Source organism: Euprymna scolopes, chromosome 3, assembly GCF_053919585.1.
Source record: "Euprymna scolopes isolate OS-2025 chromosome 3, ASM5391958v1, whole genome shotgun sequence".
NCBI lineage: Eukaryota > Metazoa > Mollusca > Cephalopoda > Sepiida > Sepiolidae > Euprymna > Euprymna scolopes.
In genome coordinates, this window is record NC_136484.1 from 126,401,834 (window position 1) to 126,426,735 (window position 24,902).

Genomic DNA, 24,902 nt, shown 5'->3' on the forward strand with positions numbered 1-24,902 from the left:
TTCCCTGATTTTTTTCTTAACACTGTAATTTACTCCAATTCCAAAATCTACCCAACAGAACTTATAGCTGATTTCCTACCCAAAGAGATTTTACATAAGCTATATTAGATGCATCTGTTTACCCAGTTGAACTGGACGTATCTTAGGTCTTTCTGTCCACTCCTCACCACCGTCGCCATAGACGATTGCTGACTAACTCCATTTCGGTCCTGGTGCTACCAGATCAGGCTGTCTATTGGCTTCCTGAGACGAAATGCACCTACATTGATTTGTTTTTGTTTTCTATTCTCTTTTGTAAAACCTAATTATGTTATACGAAAAACAAAAACAAAAACAACAACCCTTCTTCCCTCCTCCCCTACTTTCTTTTTCCTTCCCTACTTCCCGGTTGACTCTGTCGGTGGGGCATTAGAATATGCCGACTGCCCCCCTGCAGAGGGTATAAGTCCCTCAATGGGGCCACCTGTTGACCGTGGGTGGCATCCCGTAAGGCTTACGAATGGAATCCTGGTGGTTGAGTAGATCATGTCCAGGATATTTTAAGGACATGAGATGCAACACACCTCTTTGGCCCTTACTTAAGCTAAGACGGGCGGTTGGATAGGCCCGATCCAATCAATCGGTTGGTCACGCCTAGCCCTAAATCAGACACATAACAAGAAAATATGCTTGCACTTCCCACACTATACAATAAACTGATTTAGTAAGCGGTGGCCGGAGGGCCAATCAACTTGCTGAATAATGGACTAAACACGACTGAAAAACTGAAATTCTTACTGAAAACGAGGCCTTCAGAAAGAAATTGAAGAACCACAGATGCTTGAATCCACCAGCAAGAAGAGTATACTTTTCTTGTATCCCTGTTGGGTTGGGGCGAATGGGTATCCCCCCCAACACTTCCCATATAGGACTCCGAGGTGGGTGGGGAGCATGAAAAATGAAACAAACCAAATATATTAATGGAATCCAGAAAGCCTCAAAAAAGAAACCACACCGAAGTATCTGATGCCAGTAGTTCTGACACTGAAACAGAGCTTCATCAAAAAACCCAGAATGTTCCCCGCTTCATAGTTATAGAAGCAACTGAAGGGGAACCAATAACCAAAATATCCCCATTCAAAATTGAAAAGATTCTATCTAGCATCAAACCTAAAATGGTTAAAAAATTAAATAATGGTACATTACTTCTCGAAGTAGAAAACCAAAAATATGCTGTTGAAATTTCCAAATGGAAACGTTTTAACAATCAAAATGTTAAAATTTACCCTCACAAATCTCTGAACATTAGCAAAGGCGTAATCAGGAGTACTGAATTATCACTGTGCCCCTTGGAAGAAATTCAGACTAACCTACAAAAACAAAACGTCACTGACGTTAAGAGTCCAAATTAATAAACTTGGCGAAATAATAAAAACAAATACTTACATTTTAACATTCAATACTCACCAAATTCCAAACAAAATTAAAATAGGGTATGAAATGGTAAACGTTGAACACTACATACCAAACCCACTCAGGTGTTACAATTGCCAGAGATACGGACACCATCGAGACCGGTGTACCCGCCCTCCAATATGTATAAGGTGCGGAGATAATGAACCCCATACAGACTGTAAAAAAGAACCAAAATGCATCAATTGTCAAAAAGGCCATAGCGCCAATTCAAAAGAATGCGACAAATGGAAGAGTGAAAAAGAAATCAACAAAATAAAATATACAAAAAATATTACCTTCCAAGAAGCTCGCAAACTATCAGAAAATGCAAAATATTCTGAAATAACAAAAAAAAAACATACAGCAAACTACCGAACCAAATAAACAAACAAAAATAAATTCACTCAACATTAAATCCGAGGACATTATTAAATTACTTAATGAAATGAAGGAACTTATGGAAGAATTTAAAAAAATTATAAAACAATTCAACAATGAAAAAAAAGTTCCTATAACTGAACAAACCACTCAAGCTAAAACTAAATCAAATAAACCCATAAAACCCCGAAATACAACACCCATAGAAACATCTCCACTTACAGAGGGGAAAAAACAGACACCAAAATATGCCCATGAAGAGAAAAGAAATAAACCTCCACTCAAAAAAGAAACTAAAACAAAACTAGACAGATCACGCTCGAGTTCCAGACCAAGAATCCCTACACAAAACAGATTTGAAGAAATGGATATAGATAAAAACGAGATTAAAAAATTGATTGATCAATTACCCAAACCTTTCGCCCTATTAGGAGATTTCAATAGTCATAACATACTATGGGGATGTAAAGACACCAATAAAAAGGGCAAAACGTTGGAAGAATTTATCAATGAAAACGATATATGCTTCCTCAACGATGGAACACCTACACACATCAACCCAACTGGTGGAAACCATTCAGCCATTGACCTTAGCTTGTGTGATCCATCACTATATATGGACTTAACCTGGAAAGTATATGATGACACTTGCTGTAGTGACCATTTTCCATTAGTGATAGAAACTCCAGAATTCAACAGCGAAAAACTTCCCAGATGGAAGCTAAATAAGGCCAACTGGCAATTATACAAAGAAAAATGTCGACATAAGTTGAATGATTCAAACAACACTGTAGAATTTTTTACAGAAACACTAGTAGAAATTGCAAATGAATGCATCCCTAAAACTTCAGCATCTAATCGGTACAACAGACCCTGGTTTGACAATAAATGTCGGGAATCCATCAAATTGCGAAAAATTGCACTGAAGAAATTTCAGAAACAACCCACAACTTCAAATTTGATAGAATACAAATTAAATAGAGCTAAAGCTCGTAGGGTAATAAAAGCAGCTAAAAAAGAGAGTTGGGAAAAGTATGTCAATAAACTAAATTCCTCTACAGAACCGAGAGTAGTATGGGAGATGATTAGAAAAATTTCAGGTAAACATCAATCAACACCAATTAAACACCTGCTTAAAAACAACACCAGAGTAACCGATGAAAAGAATATAGCAGACCTACTAGCCGAAACTTTTTCTCAAAACTCATCTAACCAAAACCATAACTTTAAATTTATAACAATTAAACAAAATATCGAACAATATAAACTAAACTTTAAATCAAAAAACCTAGAAGATTATAATAAACTACTTACATTAACTGAATTAGAAGATTCTATTAAAAGATCCCACAGCACAGTCGTAGGACCTGATGAAATCCATTACGAATTCCTGCGACAACTCCCTTTGGAATCATTGAAGTTGCTACTAAAAATTTACAACAAATTATGGACAGAAGGTGAATTTCCTGACTCGTGGAGGCAAACCACAATAATAGCAATACCAAAACCAGGAAAAGACCATTCGAATCCACAAAACTACAGACCAATCTCACTGACTAGCTGCTTGTGCAAAATAATGGAGAGAATGATAAATGATAGATTGGTTTGGTACCTAGAAACCAACAACCTTATCTCCAACCTACAATGTGGATTCCGTAATAAGAGAAGCACAACAGATCACTTGGTTAGATTGGAAACAGCCATAAGGGAAGCCTTTATTAGAAATGAGCACCTATCAGCAGTATTTTTTGATCTGGAGAAGGCCTACGACACTACGTGGAAATATGGAATTATGAGACTTGCACGAATTTGAACTAAAAGGCAGACTCCCACAATTTATAAAAGGATTTTTATCTGACCGAAAGTTTAGAGTCCGCATTGGAACTACTTACTCAGACACCACAAATCAAGAGGAAGGAGTACCTCAAGGTAGCATTTTATCTGTGACACTGTTCAATATTAAAATGAACAGCATAGTGAAATGTTTGGACCCTGGTGTTGAGGGATCTTTATATGTAGATGACCTACTGGTGTTCTGCAGATCAAAGTATATATGCACCATCGAACGCAAACTCCAACACTGCTTAAATAAATTAGACAAATGGGCAATGGAAAATGGATATAAATTTTCCCAATCAAAAACCAAATGCGTTCATTTCTGCCACATGAGAAAACTTCATAATGATCCTACATTGAAGCTTGGAAGAACAATAATCCCCACCGTAGAAGAACACAAATTCCTGGGCCTTATATTTGACAAAAAACTGTCATTCATCCCCCACCTGAAGAATCTAAGAAATAGTTGCAACAAAAGACTGCAACTACTACGGGTAATAGCCCATACAGAATGGGGAGCCGATCAAGAAACACTAATGAAATTATATAGGACTTTGATAAGATCAAAACTCGACTATGGTAGTTTTATATACCAATCAGCCAGAAAGTCCTACCTAAAGATTTTAGATCCAATCTGCCATGGAGGACTGAGGTTAGCTCTCGGTGATTTTAGAACATCCTAAGTTGAAAGCCTCCATGCAGAGGCCAACGAAATCCCTATAAATATAAGGAGTCAAAAACTGGGTGCACAATATTACACTAAATTAAAAGCACAACGAAATAATCCAGCATATGAAGCTACATTCAATCCGAGATATAAAGAGGCATTTGAAGCAAAAAGAAAGGCCATAAAGCCCTTTAGTCTTAGAATGAAAGCAATACTGCAGGAATCAGAAATGACTGTAGAAAATATCCAAGAACATATACTACCTAAAACCCCACCTTGGATACTTAAAAAACCAAAAGTAATCTTAAACTTGAATGAACTCCCAAAAGCGAAATCCCACCCTAATATCTACCACGAAAAAGCCTATGATATTCTCCTAAAATATTCAGACCATCTACCTATTTTCACCGATGGCTCTAAAGACCATAATAGAGTGGCATGTGCTGCCGTATCGAATGAAAAAACTCTTAAAAAAGCTCTTCCAACAGAAAGCTCTATTTTTACTGCCGAAATATGTGCCATCGACCTCACACTCAGCATTATAGAAAAAGATGAACATAGGAAATTCCTAATTTTTTCAGATTCACTTTCCGTTTTGACATCTCTGAATAACAAAAAACTTGAAAACCCACTAATCATCAAACTAACAAATAGAATTGATTCATTATCCGAACACAAAGAAATATTTATATGTTGGATCCCAAGTCACATTGGGATAAGAGGAAATGAAAGAGCCGACTTAGCGGCCAAATCAGCTCTAAACTTAAAACCAGATACAATAAACATACCATATACTGACTTCAAACCCAAAATTAATCAATTAATTCATGCAAAATGGCAACGACAATGGAATAACAACACAAATAACAAATTATACCAAATCAAACCCATACTGGAAAAATGGAGACAAACTCCCCCCAAATCCAGAAAAGAACAAGTCGTTATAACTAGAATACATATTGGCCATACAAAACTCACACACTCCTTCATTCTAAAACAAGAACAACAACCACAATGCCCATTCTGCCAGAAAACTTGCACCATTAAACATCTTTTTGTGGAATGTAGAGCTCTAGATAAAGATAGAAAACAATACCTCAAACACAACAGCATGAAGAAACTTTTCGAAAACAACTGTCTAGAGGAAATATTATCCTTTTTAAGAGTAACAAGGATCTTTACAAAAATATAAATCATTCTCTGAATCAACCCAACTAAACCTTATGAATGAATATATGAGGATATATAAAACTTAAAAAAAAAAAAAAAGATCGTTAGATATTAAAACAAACAAAACTATTGAACTATACAGAATTGATTGATACTTGACGTCATAAAGTTCTTTGAATACATAATTTATTTTTTTTTTAATCCTGAGTTTGGCATTGAATAACCTGAAAAGGGTTGATATGCCGTTAAGCCAAAACAAAACCAAACCATTTCGGTCTTGAGATACGTGAAAGTTATCATCCAGAACTTTTTTTTTACACAATCAATAATCTATTACCTTCCTTCTCCCCCACCCCGGCGCTCTTGCCCTATCTTATATTTATAATTTTACCAATTTTTTCATTTAATTTTAATTTTTTTTGTTGTTCACTCTCCCTCTTTTCTTTTCTTCCTTTTCCCTTCTCCCCTTTCTCTCTCTTACTTCCATTCTCTTGGCTTTTAATATCCATATGTAATAACAAAAAAAACATATCTTTCCTTTTTATTTTTATTGTAACTTGAATCCTCTGACGATATGGGCGGGGAATTTTTATCCTGTCTATTGAAACAATTTGTAGTGAATTAAGTTAATACACTTGAGGTTATGATAATTAACATATTTGGCACTACTAACATTGAGAACTTTTTATCCTTGTTTTTTCCCCCACATATACCTCTTTTTTATTTATATATATATATATATATATATATGCACGCATGTGTGTTAACATTGTTATGCTAAGACTACGCAATTGATTATTCCTAAATTTGGGAGATGACATATAGAAGAATCCTTAGAATTGGTAAAATTATGTAATTTGTAGTGTTTATTTTGGAAGAGAATATTAAAAAAAAAAACTTAGTCTATGAATATGTGTATTTTGTTTTGTTTGACATGTTATGTTTTAATTAGTTTTCATGTGAACAATGTTACAGAAAGGTTCCATAACATCAAATATGTTCTGACAGGAGTAGGCAGGATTTGCACAAACTTGAAGTCCTTGAATTTTGCCTTAAAAAGGCCTTATTTCTATTATTACCTTGAAAAATCCTTGAAAATAAGGAAACTTTCTTGAAAAGACCTTGAGAATTATATTATGTCCAGTTTGAAATAAACCTCTCTATTTTTACTTTTATTTATGACTAGCGAGGGGTACCCGGCGTTGCCCGGGTGTTTTTCGGGGTATGTGAAAAAAACCCGAAGCGTTGACGACGCGCAGTTGGAAAATAGTAAAGTGTTAAAAAAACAAACAGGTGCGCGTTTTTGATTGACGTGACGGCGATAGGTATTCAGCAGTTACAATTTTGTGCGGGACAGTTTTGAATAAATCGGTTTGTTTGTTTTTAAAAACCCGCTCCGTTTATTAGGAGGAGCGAAATGAGAGCTACAGTCTGATATGACGAAGTCGACATTGAACAAACTGGCTTTCGGCCTGTGATTAGAGTCGAGTTTCGCTTTTTTTTATACCGAAAACCGAATGTAACGCATGCCGATGCGGGGAAATGTGGAATAATTAACGTTTGAAAGTCAATAAAATTAAATAGACAGGCGAGCTCCGTGGTTAAGTGTGAGATACTACAATTTATAGATGATATAAAAAGTTTTAAGAAGTTGTGAAGCGAGCAAGCGCTTCTCTGAAAGAAGCCTTTCGTGGACATCGAGAAAAAGCGAACATACATGCATACATACATTTTTGCTTTTATATATATAGATTTAATTTGGGGTGGGGGTAGTGCAGTTGCCATAAATAAAAATGACCCCTCCCCCTTCCTCTAAAAAAAAAAAAAAAAAAAAAAAAACTTTCCTTCTGTGGATGAGACTCTTCAATGGCGAATTCCCTCCCCCCACACCAAAAAAGAAAAAAATTGTGATAATATAATATGGACGGGCTGAAAAAATGGACACGACGGTATCGATCTTGGAAATCTTAAAAGCCATAAATATTTGAGATGAAATAAAAAGCATTTATTACTATGTAAAAGCACAAAAAATGATGCAAGTAAATTGCAAAGTAACTTTGGTTATGGTAACATTTATTTGTTGTATATTTGATTTCTTTGCATTGCTGTCGGTTGTAAAACATCCCAAATTTTTGTTTTGAAACTTTGAATTTTGTCTGGAGAAGGTCCTGAAAATGGACATTGAAAATCTGTACAAACCCTGGTAGACTGGAAAGGAAAGCAGAAGTAATCCATATGTTGATATTTAGAAAGGGGGTGATGATGTGTAACGACACACTGAAAACTTGTGTGTCAGATTCAAATATAGTTTGTTCCGTAGAAACTTTCATTAAACTCGCACATGATCTTGTGCCTAACCACCTATAGAGAAGGTAAATAATAAAATAAGTTTTTTTGTGTGTGTGTGTATATATATATATAGTTGACAATGTGACTATAGAAGCAGGATAACATCAAATATTCCTTTGATTACAAAGTAACCTATGTAATGTTTCTCTCTATTGCTTTTAAATTTAGATTATATTGGTTTTTGTCTTTTAGTAGATACAATGATAAAATTAAAAATTATTTATATTTTTTTTTTATTCGTGGAATTTTCATCTTTCTAAAAATAAACTGTTCTTAAGTGAATATGCCTTGCATTTTTTCTAGAAATCGCACACTTCCACCTCAAAACGACAGTGTGTAACTAAATTCAATTTAATTAGCTGTTTGGTTGTGATAAGTATGGCAATTTATTGATTGTACAAATATGCTAAAAACTTGTAATGTCAATAAAATGTGTGTTGGGGTCGAAATAAACTAATTAAATCAGAGCTTTATGAAGAATAAACATAATAAAATAGTAGTAAACATTTACACTGAATAAGTGGAATATTGAATCCTATCATGACTGTGATTAATCCCTTTTTGTTTAAATTAATCTGTTTTTCGCTTTTTTCCATATTTGCATGTTCCTTACTTACATTGTTGAATCCGCCTCCTAAATATGCTTATACATTGGACAATTGGTCTGTTACTAAAATATGTTGAACACCTTTTATATTTTTTATAGTACCAAAAAGAAAGATTTACTCAAGAAATTGAACAACTGCAGAAGCAAGTTGAATACCTCAATGGAGAGTTGGAAAAGAAGATTAGGGATCAACAGAATATCTTGAAGGATAAGGTAAAAAAATCTTTTTCTTTTATATGGGATAGAGAAATTAAATTTGATTACTGCATTACACATTCTCATAAGGTTTTATTCAGGCAGTGAGTCCCAAATAGGATAGGAATAGATTTATTACCTGCCGTCTTAGATTTCATTTATAAATCTTTGTATAACAATATTGGATGCTGGTGTGTTTTAAAAAAAACCCAAAAAACTATAACCTTATTTTCTACATAAGGTTAGGATAAGTAGAGAAGTAGAAAATTCCATATAGAAGTTAATAACTAGACTATTACGTGGTAAGATAGGATGTAAAGAAAGGAAGTATAATGTGAAACGGATCAAAGAGAGTCTTTCTTAACCAGGTGAGTTGATTAGGTTTCAATACTGTTTTCATTCACCCTCTTTGTCTTTACTTGAATTATGGTTTTATTTTAGCTACATACATAAATACTTCTTGAACTCCTATTTCATATTGTCCATTAATTTCATTTCTCTCTTACTTTAGTCCTCGCATTCCATGAGTGATGTTTCTGACAAAGAAAGGAGAATGGCTGAATTCATATAATACTTAATGTTGGCTAGTTTTTGACCTTAAAATTTTCTTTTTTAGCTTCTTACATCAAGTGGCTTCATGCTTTGCCTAGAACAATTTCCATTAAAATAAAAAAAACTTATATTTAGGATCAAAATTCTTTTCTTTTTTTTTCTATTTTTACATACTGTTGTCAAACAATCCATATGCCCCCCCCCCCCCAGTAATTATACTTTTCTAAACGTGATGAAAAAGATTAAATTCTTTTTTTCTTTTTTTTTTTCCAGACAGCACAATTATTGCAGGTTCAATCTGAATTGGATGGCAAAACAGAAGAGGTAATATTAAATTTCTATTATATTAAATTGATATTTTGTTTTAGCATGCATTATTTTATACTATTTTGAAGGAAACTTTTTAAGCTCCCCATTATTTCTTAAAATGAACTTTTTGTAAAGATTTAATTTTTATATATATTTGTTTTCTTTTGGCATGTTAAATTTACATGCTTAAAAATTGTGTACATTGTGATCTCTTAAAACTTTACATGTCTCTAATCTTGTGTTTTTAAGTTAATTTAAAATCTTCCTTCCTGGTGCTATCAAATCAAGCTGTCTGAAGGTATCAGCTTCCTGACTTAAATGCACCAAACATTTGTATTGTATTTTTTCTATTGAAATTTGCAAAACTCAATCATGTTCTTGAAAGCCAAGAACAATTTTCATCAGCTAAATACCAAGAATAAATATTTCAAGACATAAATATCTTGAAGCGTAGAAACTTTTTTCTAGAATTACTAGATTCGGCATTAAATAACCCAAAAAGGTAGACACGCCATAAAATAAAACAAATTAAACCCAAAATCTTCCTTAATTATCAAATCTTGTTTTGCACAAATTTACAAAGATAGATTTTTCTGATTTTTAAGCTTTTACAATTTCTTTACAGGAACGATTATGCTTAAAATGTGTTTATTTTAACTGAAACATTGCACCTACAAATCTTTGACGTTATTATAATGCTCTTGTCTTCATTTTATTTAGGTCAAACTTTGCAAACAGAATATAGAATCTTTGAAGAAGGTCAACACTGAGCAGATAGATAAGATTGAAAATTTCAATAAAAAGCTGAAAGATGTAAGTAAATTTCAAATGTCATATTTCAAATGTATGAGGATTGTTCCAAGAGTACCTCCTTTTTTTTTTTTTTTTTTTTTTTTTTTTTTTAACCCAAAAAGTTAGTTACAATTTATAATCCTCTCTGATCCATTTGGGCAGAGAATAAAAAAAATAGGAGGCATTACTTTTGGAACACTCCTCACGTGTAAATTAAGTGAGTATAAATTTTATGTTAAAGTAGATTTTATTTTTTTAATTATAAGTATATCATTTCATTTTTTATAAGGTTTTGTCCTAAGAATGTTAAAAAAAGAAAAATTCATAGCGTTCATTAGGTATAACACATATTTTTAAATCTTAAAGAAAATAGTAAGTAAAATATTTTTCATTGACGGTTGTATATATGTATTGTTTGGATTTTTTTGGCCTACTCTTCTAATCTTTATCTCAACATTTTAAATGATTTAACCTCCGACTTCAGGTTTATCTTGTTGAAATTAGGAATCTTTGCCGTGAAAATTCCAGAGTTCGACAAGATGCACCTGAAGAAAGTCGGAGGTTATATCATCTAAAATGTGAAAATAACACTCAAGATGAGAATAGTAGTTTCAAGAATATGAATAATCAATCCTCATCTCAAATTCAGAAAAGTTGTATGTTCTTTTTTTCTTTTTGTATACTTTTAGGCACGTGATGATCAGATTAAAATGGACTTCCAATTTCAACAAGAATTAAAGGCCCAAACCAAACTAGTAGATCTTTATAAGGTAAGAATCAAATACTTATCTGTAGATGTAAATATCTACATTTTGAGTATTAAAAACAGAAAATTGGATTTTTTTTTTTTTTTTTTTTTTTTTTTTTTTTTTTTTTTTTGTGCTTGTCCACAATTCTCCTTCATTAAAATACAAGAATAAAGAAAAATCTGTATAATATACGTACTTGTGATGAAAAAAAAAAATTGTACACCAAAAGTCATGTAAATTGATTGAATAGTTTTATTTTTAAATAAGGAAATCAGATTTTATGGCTAAGGACAAGCAATGATCTTACGACGCCATCTTGAAAACAGCTTGAAGGAATACAGGAAATAGCTCCAAATAATTCAAGCTTTTGTAGGGATTTTAGAAAGTCTGTCTTAACATTGAGACAGAAGGGGGCATTGGGAAAACTTAAATTTGTTTAAAAATGATTTTTGTAATAAAAATAAAACTACTTGATCAATTTGCGTGGTCTTTTTTGTTGTTAGAAGTATGTACATCATACAAATGGTCTTTAATTTTGTCTTTTCATAAGAGGGAATTCTGGATAAGTGCTTTTTCTTGATTATAAACATTAAAATCGTATTATATAAAAATAAGTTATAACCCCCCCCCCCCACCTCTCAATCTTATTTAGTAGTGATAAAATATTGAACAGGTTTTCACTAAATGTTAGTTTTACTTATGCATAAAGTAAAGATCTATTTTCTCCACATTTCATTGATAATATCTTTCTTAACACGAAGTACATACTTAAAAGTTTTCTATGTCATATAAGGCAAATATTGCTCTGGTTTCAAAAAAAAAAAAAAGTGTTTGATTGATTTTGAAAAATTTTTTATGTAGTTTTGATATTTATTTTATTTATTTATTTATTTTTTTTTTTTCGTGATGAATAGAGAAAGTAGCCTTACCCTCATGCTTAGAAATCTTCTCGCTGTCATCCATACCACTAGAAACAGATTTAGTAACAAAAATTTTTTCAATATTTACCTAAAAATTTTTCAATTAAGACTTAGTGATTTACAGAATATCATAACTGACAAAATGATTGAGAAATAACTTAAAAAAAAAATGATTACAACAATTATAGTGTAGATAAATAGACTAATTTTTGGATAAATTGATTATTTCTCTCTGATAGGTTTATAAGAGTAGTGGTTGATGGGCAGAAATCAGAAGCTCACAGTATTAATGCTGAAGTCTCTCGGGTCCATTTTAATGCCACCTCTCTTCCTAATCTACGTCAATGATCTCCCAAATAACATTTACGCTGACGATACTACCATCTATGGCAAAACTTCAAAGGCCGTAAATTACCAAGTTCTATCTGATTCTCTCTACTCTGATCTCGAGCACATGGTACAATGGGGGAAAGTGGTTGTTGGTTAATTCTAATCTTTTCATCATCAATGCTCTGATCCCCCATCTGGCATCGATTGAAATGAATGGCTTTCGTCTTGAGGAGGCTCCATGTTTTGACAAGCTTCTGAGTCTGACTATTACTCCTAATCTGAAATGGAACACATACATCCAACCTTTTCCAAGGCTGCTGGAAAAATGGTGGGGTCATTTTACCGCTCCAGTAAATATCTCGCTGCCGTATAAGAGCCAAGTACATCTTAGGATGGAGTACTGTTACCACATCTGGGCAGGAGCTTATCTTGCCTTGACAGAGTACAAAATAGACTTTGTAGCCTAGTAGATGAATGCCTTTTTCTCTTCCCTGCAACCTCTTTCCCACAGAAGAGATTTTGTGAGCCTGTCTCTGCTTTGCTCCAGTCTATGGTCCCCACCTTGCCAAACTTTCATGAAAAACACTCTTCTAGTTGAAACCACTATAAATACTCCTCTCCACTCTTTATCTGTGCCTAAACTTAAATGTAGATTCCATGAACAAAACTTATTTCTTAGAATTGCACGTTTGTGAAACTCTTTCGTTTCCCTGCTTTCCAGCCAACTACAATATGGTCGTCTTCAAGTTCGATGTAAGCAAGTTCTTGATGAGCCGTCCCCTTAAGTAATCCAAGTTACCAAATTACCACTACTAACAATTACAATATTGATCCATTGACTACTATACACTCATTAACCTTTATCCTTGAGTGGCCTCCAAGCCTTGATAAGTGATGACTCCTTTGTTAAAAAAAAATCTACGAAAGATTTCAATATGTATTTAAATCCAGAAAGAAAATTATGAGTTAAATAATAGCTTATTTGCTTGGACCACTTACTTGCCTCCCTGTTTCCCCAGACCGTACCAACATGCAGAAATTTAAATGTAATATGAATAAACCTCTTGTTGCTCAACTCCTCATGTTGTGTGTCCTATTTATTTATAAATCTGGCCCCTATCCCAATAGCCTCTTTGTTTCAATGGCAGTATGCCTTGTTTGAGATGAACAAAAATAATAAAAAACTTGATAAAAAAAAAAATTATTTGATTTATAATTCTAGGGCTTATCTGAGGAATCAGAAGCAAAAATGAAAGAATTAACACGAGCAGTATCAGAATTACAGAAATTATATAAAGAAGCTTCTGAAAGTAAGTATTTCTATTTTTTTCATGCCATGATTTCAAAAAACTATTGTGGTATTTTAGAAAAATTTTTTTTATAGTTATAAACATTTTGGTGATTCTTTGTAACTTTCTGAATATAATTTTTCTGTACTTCTGCAGTTTATGACCCATACTGAACTCGACAGTTGGCATCTTTTGGCAATTTACATAAACTGTTGGAAGATGGTGAAACTTTTAGCCAATCAGATTGTAGCAGACCACAATTGACATTTGTGAATTAAATATTGCATAAAATTCAACAAGTTAAAATTGACTAAAGCGTTTATGAATTTCATTGAATTAAGACGGACACATAAGTCTCTGGAAGGAATTATTGATTTTTGTCAGATAACTTAAAGACCAAAAGATCATGCTCCTTTTTCACCCTAGCCCTACAAAAAAAAATTTTAAAAATTAACCCAAACCCAGTTGTACAAGTAAAAAAAATCTAAAATTTTCTTTTTGACAGTTATTTCATTATATAGTTTTTTTTTGTTTTTTTTTTTGAGAGGCGGCAAACTTTTAATTGACAACTCTTTCTTGAATTACATTATATGACAACTATCAGTTATTTTGTGCTTGACTTGGTTTAGAAATTCATCATGAAGAGCCTGACATCTGTGCATCATTTGCAAATTGTGCAAATTTATTTTATTTACATTCGAAGAATGAATAATTTCATGAAATGGACCAGTTAACTGGCCACCTCATTTGTGCGATATAACTCCATTAGATTATTTTTGGGATATTTAAAGTCTACGCTGGTAAACCAGACATAATAGATCACTTGGAAGACAACATTTGCATGTTATTACGGAAATAGTCTAATTTAATGCAAATTGGACCTAGATTATGCCATATACATGCAAGCGAAATTGTATTTATATTATAAATACCAAAAATTAATCTTATTTGTATGATGAAAATATTTTTCTGTGACTTATTTTAAAGTTAACCCTTTGAAAAAAGAAAAAAAAAGCACTTTATTTTTTTTTATTAACAAAAGGTTTTCATTAAAACTACCATACAATGATTTTTTTTAACTTGATTAAAAAATTTTTTCAATTTGCTAGCATCATCTCACTTGGATTTTTGATATCACAAAGTTTTTATTTGGTTTTTAAAGATGCTGATTTAATAAACTCCAAAAGTACCCTAAAATCTGCCAGTATTAAATTGTTATTTTTGTTTTCTTTTTAGCATTGACTCGATTATTTTTATTTCTTTTAAGGCCATACAAAGTTGGAAGAAACCAAAGAAGCTGAAAAGAAAAAATATATGGAACAATTAGAAATAAAAGGTAGGTTATATTTTACAATGATCTTTTCTTTTTTGAATGATCTTAGTTTATATTTTCTGATGCACTTCTGTTTGTTATTCTTGGTTTATACTGTCTTCATCTGAATGTTGAAAAATAATTAAAATCAAAAAATATAAAAAAATTGATTTTTACATAATCAATTTTTAGTTTTAAAATATCAAACATTAACAACTTAAACTGATTCAGTTTCATTTTAGAATGAATTGTAAAAAAAATAAATTCAGAATTTAAAACTAAACTTTTCAATCTACGGGGGTAGCTTGTTTTCTTACAATAAAGTGTCAAGTAAGAAATTCTACATAGATTCCAGAGTTCAAAAACGTGCACGTAAAAGTTACATCGATCAGAACTTTTGAACATAATAATGAAGATGAGAATGGTAGTCTGAATAATCCAAAATATCAATCTTTATCTAAATAATTATGAAACTCTATTAAGTTTATGATTTTCCTGCCTCTTTTAAATAAATTTATTTTTAAGTAATAAAATATCTGCTGTTTATATATTTTGTTGAATTCAAAATTTAATGTTTTTAAAGACAAAAACAGGTGCAGAATTTTATTCAATAAAGATATATATATATATATATATATATTTTACGTGTCATGGTGGTAATGCTTGGCATGTTTTTCTTCAGATGTTGGTGAAGTGTAAGGTTTAAATGTCCGATAAAATAGAAAACGCCGGTCGAGCGTATATGTAAGTAATAAAAGGTTTACTGTTTATAAGCACTGAATTTTGCATTCCATATCAGCAGTGCTTATAAACAGTAGACTTTTTATTACTTAACAAATACACGCTCGACCGGCATTTTCTACAATATCGAACATTTAAATCTTACACTTCTAACATCTGAAGGAAAACGTGCCAAGCATTACTACCAAAAATATGTAAAAAAAAAAAAAAAAATCCCTGTATTTTCTGATGAATATTGTTATGATTCGAAATATCGAATTTAATTTTAATAAAAAATGTTTATTTATTGAAAAAAATTCTGCACTTGTTTTGGTCTTTAAATCGTTGAATTTTAAATTTATTATTGTTTAAATAAAAACTACAGCAACTTTCTCTTATATTTTGTTTCAACTTTTTACTTGCAGATAAAAAGATTCAAAGTATGGAAAAAGAATTAAGAAATGCAAATGATCTCTTATGTAAATCTTCAAAGAGTAAGTATAATTTAGGTGCTTCTGTAGCAAAAGACTCGTATCAACCTGAATTTTTCTCATTGCAATTTATGGAATGAAGCAAAAATCATGAAAGCAGTTCATAATTTGTAAACCAGGGAAAAAAATGTAAAACGGTATACGGATGCAAAACCAGGTTGGATTAGGGTTGAAAAATTTATTTTTTTCAATAAAAGAAATGAAGTTTATTCATCTACTCCATTTGAGGAAAATTATTAAACCTATTCTTAATTTGGAAGTCTAAGAAAAAAATTAAAATGTTTTGTTTTAATGTTTATACTAATTGATTGTTCGACAATTTTGTTCTTTCCGATTTGTTCCATAAATCGGAAACATTCCGGTCGATATGGAGCCCTTTATTATAATAATCCTTTTTTTTTTTTTTTTTTTTAAATTTATATTTTTTAATTTTTAGAAAATATTTTTATCACATACTTTAATGAATAACTTTGTTCGTTGTTTTTAAGCTCGGGGAATGACTGATGAAAGTATTGCTGCCCTTTCCCCTACAGCTGCGGCAACAAGTAAATTACTTAAATCAGGAATGAGTCTTACCCAAGTAAGTGAATTTATAATTTGCCACTTTGGAAGAACGGAAATCAAAAGTTGAAAAGCTTAATTTCCATTATAAAACAATGTTATTTACTTCATTTTTATGTCACAATTAGTAACATATTACAGCATTATCACATAAAGCATTTACTTTCACAATTAATTGATCTGGCATTATTATTTTTTAAATATAAGTTAAACAAAGGAAGTAACTCAGTTTGAAATTCTGTTTATTATTTTAGTAGAACTTGCAGTTTCTTTCAAAACTATTTTCATTTATAATTAACTAGCGAGGGGTACCCGGCGTTGCCCGGGTGTTTGTAGTTGTGTGTGAAAAAACCCGAAAATGTGAAAAAAACCAGGTGCCCGTGAAAAAAATACGAAGCCTTGACGACGTGCAGTTGGAAAATAGTAAAGTGTGAAAAAAAACAGGTGCACGTTTTTGATTGACGTGACGGCGATAGGTATTCAGCAGTTATGATTTTGTGCGGGACAGTTTTTAAATAAATAAATAAATAAATCAGTTTGTTTGTTTTTAACTAAGTTCGGGGAAAACCAGCTCCCTGTTTATTAGGGGGAGTGTCTCGTCTCGAAATGAAAGCTACTGTCTGATATGACGAAGTCGACATTGAACAAACGTTACTTAGCTCTCTAGAGACCACTGGCTCTGGGCCGGTGATGAGTTGAGTTTCGCTTTTTGTTTATACCGAAAACCGAATGTAACTCGTGCCGATGCGGGAAATGTGGAATAATTAACGTTTGAAAGTCAATAAAATTAAATAGACAGGCGAGCTCCATGGTTAAGTGTGAGATATTACAATTTATAGATGATATAAAAAGTTTTAAGAAGTTGTGACGCGAGCAAGCGCTTCTCTGAGAGAAGCCTTTTGTGGACATCGAGGAAAAGCGTACATACATACATTTTCGCTTTTATACATATAGATTTTTTACTTTATCATTTTTCATAAGTTTTGGATATTGTACTAATTTTGACATGACACTTAAGTAGATACTATTGGATTTAATTGAAATTCAAGTTTGGGATTTTCATTCTTATTCTGAAGTGCCTCTAATTCTTTATCAAAGAACATTTTTAAAAAATTGTAAATAGCCTTGTGATTTCGAAGCTGAACTTTAAGTAATTGGCTTGTCAAATGGTCATTTTATGAGTACTACTCGTAGGGTTAACTAGTCTTGCCAGGTTGCGGTAGTACTAATAGCACATGCAATATAGGAAGATGTATATAGCACATGTATAATAGGAAGACGTATCTTAACTTGTTTAAAAATAAATGAAACCTGGCTTATTATACTTCATTTTATGTCTACCATCTATGTTCCATTTTAAAAAAAAAAAAAAAAAAAAAATTTCTTTTTAGTCACGTGCAAGCGACTCTATAAGTCACTCCTTCGGTGGGTCAGTCTGTCCGTAACACTTTTGTGCTTGGCCTTTTTGGTTAAGATCAAAGGTCTGTTGTTAATAGATGCTGTTTTAAGCTTTTCTTGGCCTTTTGGCCAAGATCAAAGTGTAGTATCTCTCCGGCAGATACTGCAAGCAAAGACCATATGTGGGGGCAACCCCACATATAAGACCTTGGTCAATGAAGGGGCAAACCTTCATACCAATTGTCACTATCCAGTTCCCCTACTCCCTGGGGAGTTGGTCCCCATTTCCCCTTCACTCTTCACATTAAAAATCGGCCTTGTGTCTAATTTGCTCGGTGAGGGAGCAAATAAATACCCTTTTCTTGGCCTTTTGGCCAAGATCAAAGTGGAGTATCTGTTCTTACTACATGCTGTACTTATGTTTGTAACTTTGTGATATAAAGTGGGGGATCACTTTTCTGTATTAATTTAATGTAAAATGATCATCCACTTTACAACCAGTCAGTCTCAAAGCCATTCAAGTCATTCTCCAGATCATTCAAATTGTTTTTGAAGGATTTCAGTTATTTTTTTAAACATTCAAGTCATTCTTAAGGTCATTCAATTCATCCTTAAGTTCATTAAAGTCATTCTAAGCCATTTACTTTTTATTTATTTAAGTCAGTTCAGCCAATTTTTCGGTCATTTTAGTTTATCTTTAAGAATTTCATGTCAATCTTACACTCACGCATTCATTCATTACACAAGAGTATGCGACTAATGGTTATCGGCCTTGTTTAATCCATCATTAGGTTTATTTTCGAGATGGCATTCTATACTTAGTTCTACTTGTAGCGGCTATCCTTCTAGTAGGATTGAGCCAGCTTTGTCCTGAGCATAAACTGAATTTCAAACCATCACGACTCAGGTTCAACGATCCTGAGTCAGGTCGCAAGAAATAGCTAACCACTCTTGATTCCAGCGCCGGAGACAAACTTCTTGTGGGCCCAATAGTACCGCCAGGTTGTCCTTAATTGTCGGTCAGGTCTTCAGCTTGCCACCATGATGGCATTTTGCTTCCTCTACATAAAACTAAATATAGCCCACATTATCCACTAGCTGTTAAAAAATTTAGTTCAGAATTTACCCTGCTCAAACATTCATGAAATTGAAATTGCCTGATTATTCTACAAAGAAAAAAAACAAATGACACATCAATTTTCAAATGAGGGGAGGGAGGAATATGACTTTTTTTTATGCTTCCTTCATACCCATTTAAAATCTTCAGGTTTTGAAATTGTGAAAATCTTAGGGGTGGGGAACTCTAAAATACCTGCTAACTGCAACTTAAATTTCCCCAGTAATGTACAATTATGAATATAATTTATCTTGGTGCTTATGCACTTTTATTACTGCGCTATTTTTTAAAATAATATTTTTCAGATAAATTCAAGTTTTACAATATCTTTTATATTAAATTGCGAAGTGAAATTAGAGACTAGTTAGACCCCCCCCCATGTTAAGAATGGTTTTGTTAAATGTTATTTCAGTACGGTAACAAAAGTGCATAAGTACCCTTTATTTTTCTAGTTGATCCAACTGTTGAAAACTGATGGCTGGACACCTACACATGTGCACACATTATTGTTATATTAAGTAGTTGCTGATTGCTTGAATGATAGCTTTTAGTTGATAGCTAATGTTATATTAGTATTTTCACGTTTATTTTTTTATTGTACAATTTCTCAATCAGGAAAAGACTTGAGAATTATTTGTATATTTTAAAGTTTTTAATTCCATTCGTTGTCTTCATGAACTTACGTGTTTTAGATCTATAATGAATACGTCCAAGCTGTTGATGAACTGCATTTAGAAAAGGAAGAGAACAAGCGTATTAACGGGTATTTGGATCAAATCATGCAAGAAATTGAGGAAAAGGCGCCAATCTTAAGACAACAGAGGGAGGATTATGAACATGCTTTGCACACCATCACACAACTTACTCAGAAATTAGATACGGCCATGGAGGTAAATATTGATCACCATCTTTAGTTTGTCTGTTTTACTTGCTGGCATGTGTTGGATGTCTTTAAGAAATTGATTTCTAAACTAATCTCTGTAGCTATGGCTTTATTTATCTCTCTTTCTCTCAAATTCATCTCCCATGTTTTCCCTGGCTTTTCCTCTGCTATTTTAACTATTTTATATCTAACCAAAGAACTTTCAGCCATTTTTTTTTTTTTTTTCTTTCTTCAATGTGACCAAACTACCAAACTCTCCTGTTATGCATATATCTCCCTATGTTCTCCAGATTCAATCTTTTTATGTTGTCCTTTTTTTTTTTTTTTTTTTTTTTTTTTTACATTATCCTTTTCTTCATGTTACCCTTTTTTTTCATATTACCCTTTTTTTTTCATGTTAGCCTTTTTTTTTCATGTTAGCCTTTTTTTTCATGTTAGCCTTTTTTTTTTCATGTTAGCCTTTTTTTTCATGTTAGCCTTTTTTTTTCATGTTAGCCTTTTTTTTTCATGTTAGCCTTTTTTTTCATGTTACCCTTTTTTTTCATGTTACCCTTTTTTTTTCATGTTACCCTTTTTTTTTTTCATGTTACCCTTTTTTTTTTTCATGTTACCCTTTTTTTTTCATGTTACCCTTTTTTTTTTTCATGTTACCCTTTTTTTTTCATGTTACCCTTTTTTTTTCATGTTACCCTTTTTTTTCATGTTACCCTTTTTTTTTCATGTTACCCTTTTTTTTTCATGTTACCCTTTTTTTTTTCATGTTACCCTTTTTTTTTTCATGTTACCCTTTTTTTTTTCATGTTACCCTTTTTTTTTTCATGTTAGCTTTCTTTTGTTAGCCTTTTTTCATGTTAGCCTTCCTTTTTTTCATGTTAGCCTTTTTTTTCATGTTAGCCTTTTTTTTTCATGTTAGCCTTTTTTTTTCATGTTAGCCTTTTTTTTTCATGTTAGCCTTTTTTTTTCATGTTAGCCTTTTTTTTCATGTTAGCCTTTTTTTTCATGTTAGCCTTTTTCATGTTAGCCTTTTTTCATGTTAGCCTTTTTTCATGTTAGCCTTTTTTCATGTTAGCCTTTTTTCATGTTAGCCTTTTTTTTTCATGTTAGCCTTTTTTTTTCATGTTAGCCTTTTTTTCCTTAGCCTTTTTTTTCCTTAGCCTTTTTTTTTCCTTAGCCTTTTTTTTTTCCTTAGCCTTTTTTTTTTCCTTAGCCTTTTTTTTTTTCCTTAGCCTTTTTTTTTTTCCTTAGCCTTTTTTTTTTCCTTAGCCTTTTTTTTTTCCTTAGCCTTTTTTTTTTCCGTAGCCTTTTTTTTTTCCGTAGCCTTTTTTTTTTCCGTAGCCTTTTTTTTTTTTTTTCCTTAGCCTTTTTTTTTTTTTGTTTTTCCATGTTACGGAGGGATTGGACTTAGTATTAGTAATTCATCATTCCCATTGGTCTGTTTGTTCAAATTTTTCTCAATAACCGTACCTTGGATTTGAAATTTTGCACAAACATTAGTCATGGTGAAAGCAAATTTTTGCCAGAACGGGTTTTCTGGGATAATTCAAGTTGCTCCCCCTCTTCCCCTGGAGCCATTATAGGGGTAAAATTACTCTAAAATTGTATGTTCATTTGTTCAAACTTTTCTCAATAACTATGCCTTTTTTTTTTTTTTTTTTAATTTTTTTTTAATCCACTTCCAATGTTATCTATTTTAATATTTTCAATATTTGATTTTTATAATCAGGAAGGCCAAAAGCTCCGTTCAGAGGCCGATGAATCTCGAAGAAGATTAGTACATATCCAAAAGGAAAACAAGAAATTCACTCAGCAGACTGTTGATTTGGGTCAACAGGTAAATTTATTTTTTCTTTGAAATTTCTCCATAGCAAATCATTAGCATTTAGCATTTGGTATTTAAGGTGCTGTGAATGTTCCAGACACTGGAGTTGAGTAACACCAGGCAATGTCTTACATCTGCTCTCCATGTCGTCCAGGTCATAGGGTTAATACAATTATGTTGCAAGCAGTTGAGTCACATTGTACACACTCAACAGAGGGTTTTTGTCTTTCACGCTCTAGTGCCTGAGCTATCCATGTGTTATTGAGTTGATGCATGAGGTGGCATGCTATACACGACCAAACCACATTGTCTTTAGTAAGTATCTTTGACACGCTTTTCTTTTTTTTGTGCTCGTCTATGTATCTCACTTGTTGAAATTGACAGACTTCAAATGTTTTCAAAATTGAGTTCCATATGCGAGTTTTGAATGTACATGCATTCTAATAATTTACGCCAATGTTTCCCTTTTTAAAATGACTAAGTGTATCTCTTCATTTCTAACAAACAGATGATGTGATGATCACATTACCAACTCTTCTATTGTCCACATGTTTCTTATAAGGGAGTGGTGATTTAGCTGATGTGCTTCATCTACTTTTAAAAGTAGATATAATTATCTTTAATTCAACAAATCCTCCAAATACTAGTTATGCCTGGCATAAGTTTGTTAGGTAAGCTGAGTTTCTCACTGGCATCTGTGCTTGGGTTCTTTTTTTATATAGCACATGTTAGTAAGTGCTTTAAGTGTTGTCATTTTAAGTTAATTAAAAGAAAGTTATACTAATTGGTTTTTATTGAACAGTAATAAGCAGTAACAGTCTGGTATTTTAGTCTGTGACACTAAAGAGTTCAAGTGGTATACCTGTCATTGATTCAAGACAACTTTAAAACTTAAATTGGTACTTGTACAGTTTAATCAAGACATTAAAAAAATGAAAATATCGAAAAAAGTTTAAATTGTACATATCCGTTATGGAATGAAGTTCGCCAAAAAAAAAAATTTCACTTAATTTCATCAAGTAGTTTTTTTTTTTTTTTTTTTTTTTTTTTTTTACAGCGAAAAAACAATTTGTTATGATACTGAGCAAAAGGTTCGATTTTTAGGAAGAAAAGTTAGTATTAAAGATGGGAAGGCAGTGTCTGCGCTTTAAATTGAGTTATCTCCCTGTGACGCGTTAAAAAAAATTCAAACAAAAATTTTTAAAATTCAAAAATGTCTACCTTCAACGTGCTCTCATAAAAACACGTTTTTCCACTGTAAAAAAAAAACAAAAAAAAACTACTCGATCAAATTAAGTGAAATTTTATTTTTCGGAGATCTTCAGTTCAGATATGTACAATCCAACCTTTTGATATTTTCATTTTTTAATGTCTTTATTAAACTATACAAGTGCCCTTAAATTAATATAATCTAAGAACTAATTTTTATCCTTTTTGCAGGTTCAATATTTGCTACGAGAAATCGAAGAATTACGTGGTGGTCGTGTTGTGGCTGATGAGGCAGAAGTTTCTTCAACTGAGGTTACGAGCTCTTCTCAATTGATCACCAATAGATTGGTCACATTCAAGTGAGTTTTTTTTTTTTTTTTTTTTTAACATATTAACAAAAATATTTATATTAATCAAATATTTCATAAGATTCTTGGATCATTGTTTAATTGCAAAATAAATACTCATAGCGGACCCATGGTGTAGTTGGAGTACTTGATAAAATTCAGTTGTAAAGTTACTCTTTTGAAAATTCAATCTTCAGTGGCGTGGTACACTCAAAATAAAATTGCATGGGACTTCTACCCAGAACGAGAGCATGGTACCTCCGTGGATTAAATAAAAGTTTCCATTTGAAATTACGTGAAGATTCCAGAGTTCAACAAGATAAACCTGAACAAGGTCGGAGGTTACATTGACTGAAACGTAGAAATAACACTCAAGATGAGAACAGTATTCCAAAGAATCAATATAATACTCAGGCAGAGATGTTCAAAAATGGTTTCACACTTAATATAAAATATCTACAGAAGAAGGAAAAGTAATTTCAAATTATAATTACTATTAGCTGGATTTGTTGGAGTAGACTGTCAAATTCGTCTACTAAAAATTCTATTACTGAATCATTTAATTTTTTAAAACCAAAGAAAACGCGGTACAAGTCCATACCTCCCAACCCCTTATGTACCCATGATGAAAAGAAAATATTGCATACCAAAATCTTGTAAATTGATCCAATAGTTTTATTTTTATAAATAAAATCATTTTTAAGCAATTAATGTAGTCATTACGATGATGTATGAGGCTGATTTTTGGTCCCCTGATTTATCGGAGAGGGACCTATGTTTTCAGTGGTGTCCATCTGTGCGTCTGTAAGTCAAGACGATTGAGAGATAACCGTCCATTAGTTTTTCCTGAAATTTTACCACAAATTGTATTTCATTAATTAGCTGTGCACAGTAAATAAAATTTTTTTGCTAAAGAGATAAAAAATGGCTAAAAATGACACGTTTTGCCTACTTTTGATCCATCCATTAGATATTTCTGAAACTTGGCCAAAATGTGGAGCCCATTGTTCTTAATATAAATCCAGGATGGCTGACCCTGGCAAAATTCTAGTTTGCATCCCTGGAGACTTTCAGTGCTAAAAACACTCCTTTTTGTGGTTCTTTTTTCATATTTCTCAACAAAAAGTTGATATGTCTGACTATACAGTAGTTTTTCACGGTAGTCAACTCAAATATACATGTGTTAAGGCCTGAAACTGCACCATTATTCATTTACACTGGGATTCAGTGTCCCCAGGGGCTCAAAAGGGGTCAAAAATGGCCAAAAATTACACTTTTTGCCCCATAATGTTTGATCCAGCGATTAGATTTTCCTGAAAGTTGGTCAAAATATGAAGGCCATTGTTCTTAATAGAAATTCAGTATGGGTGATCCTGGCAAAATTCTGGTTTGCATCCCTCGGACTTTTAGGGCTAAAAAACATGCCTTTCTGGAGTTCTTTTTTCATATTACTCAAAAACTTGATATG

General features: G+C 32.2%; 1 protein-coding gene and 1 pseudogene across 16 annotated transcripts in view; both read left to right on the forward strand.

The window, feature by feature from the left end:
- The window catches only part of LOC145258715 (nucleoprotein TPR-like), a 198,587-nt gene that overhangs the window by 17,668 nt on the left and 156,017 nt on the right, over positions 1-24,902 (forward strand). For all 16 annotated transcript variants that reach the window (XM_080116631.1, XM_080116632.1, XM_080116640.1 and 13 more), the window contains exons 6-16: positions 8,541-8,654; positions 9,462-9,512; positions 10,218-10,310; positions 10,979-11,059; positions 13,511-13,598; positions 14,845-14,913; positions 16,035-16,103; positions 16,589-16,680; positions 19,869-20,066; positions 21,783-21,890; positions 23,319-23,446. In XM_080116631.1, coding sequence (XP_079972757.1) covers positions 8,541-8,654; positions 9,462-9,512; positions 10,218-10,310; positions 10,979-11,059; positions 13,511-13,598; positions 14,845-14,913; positions 16,035-16,103; positions 16,589-16,680; positions 19,869-20,066; positions 21,783-21,890; positions 23,319-23,446 — 1,091 coding nt within the window. The remainder of the gene's footprint in view (positions 1-8,540; positions 8,655-9,461; positions 9,513-10,217; positions 10,311-10,978; positions 11,060-13,510; positions 13,599-14,844; positions 14,914-16,034; positions 16,104-16,588; positions 16,681-19,868; positions 20,067-21,782; positions 21,891-23,318; positions 23,447-24,902) is intronic.
- LOC145264774 (U2 spliceosomal RNA) lies at positions 18,413-18,550 on the forward strand (annotated as a pseudogene).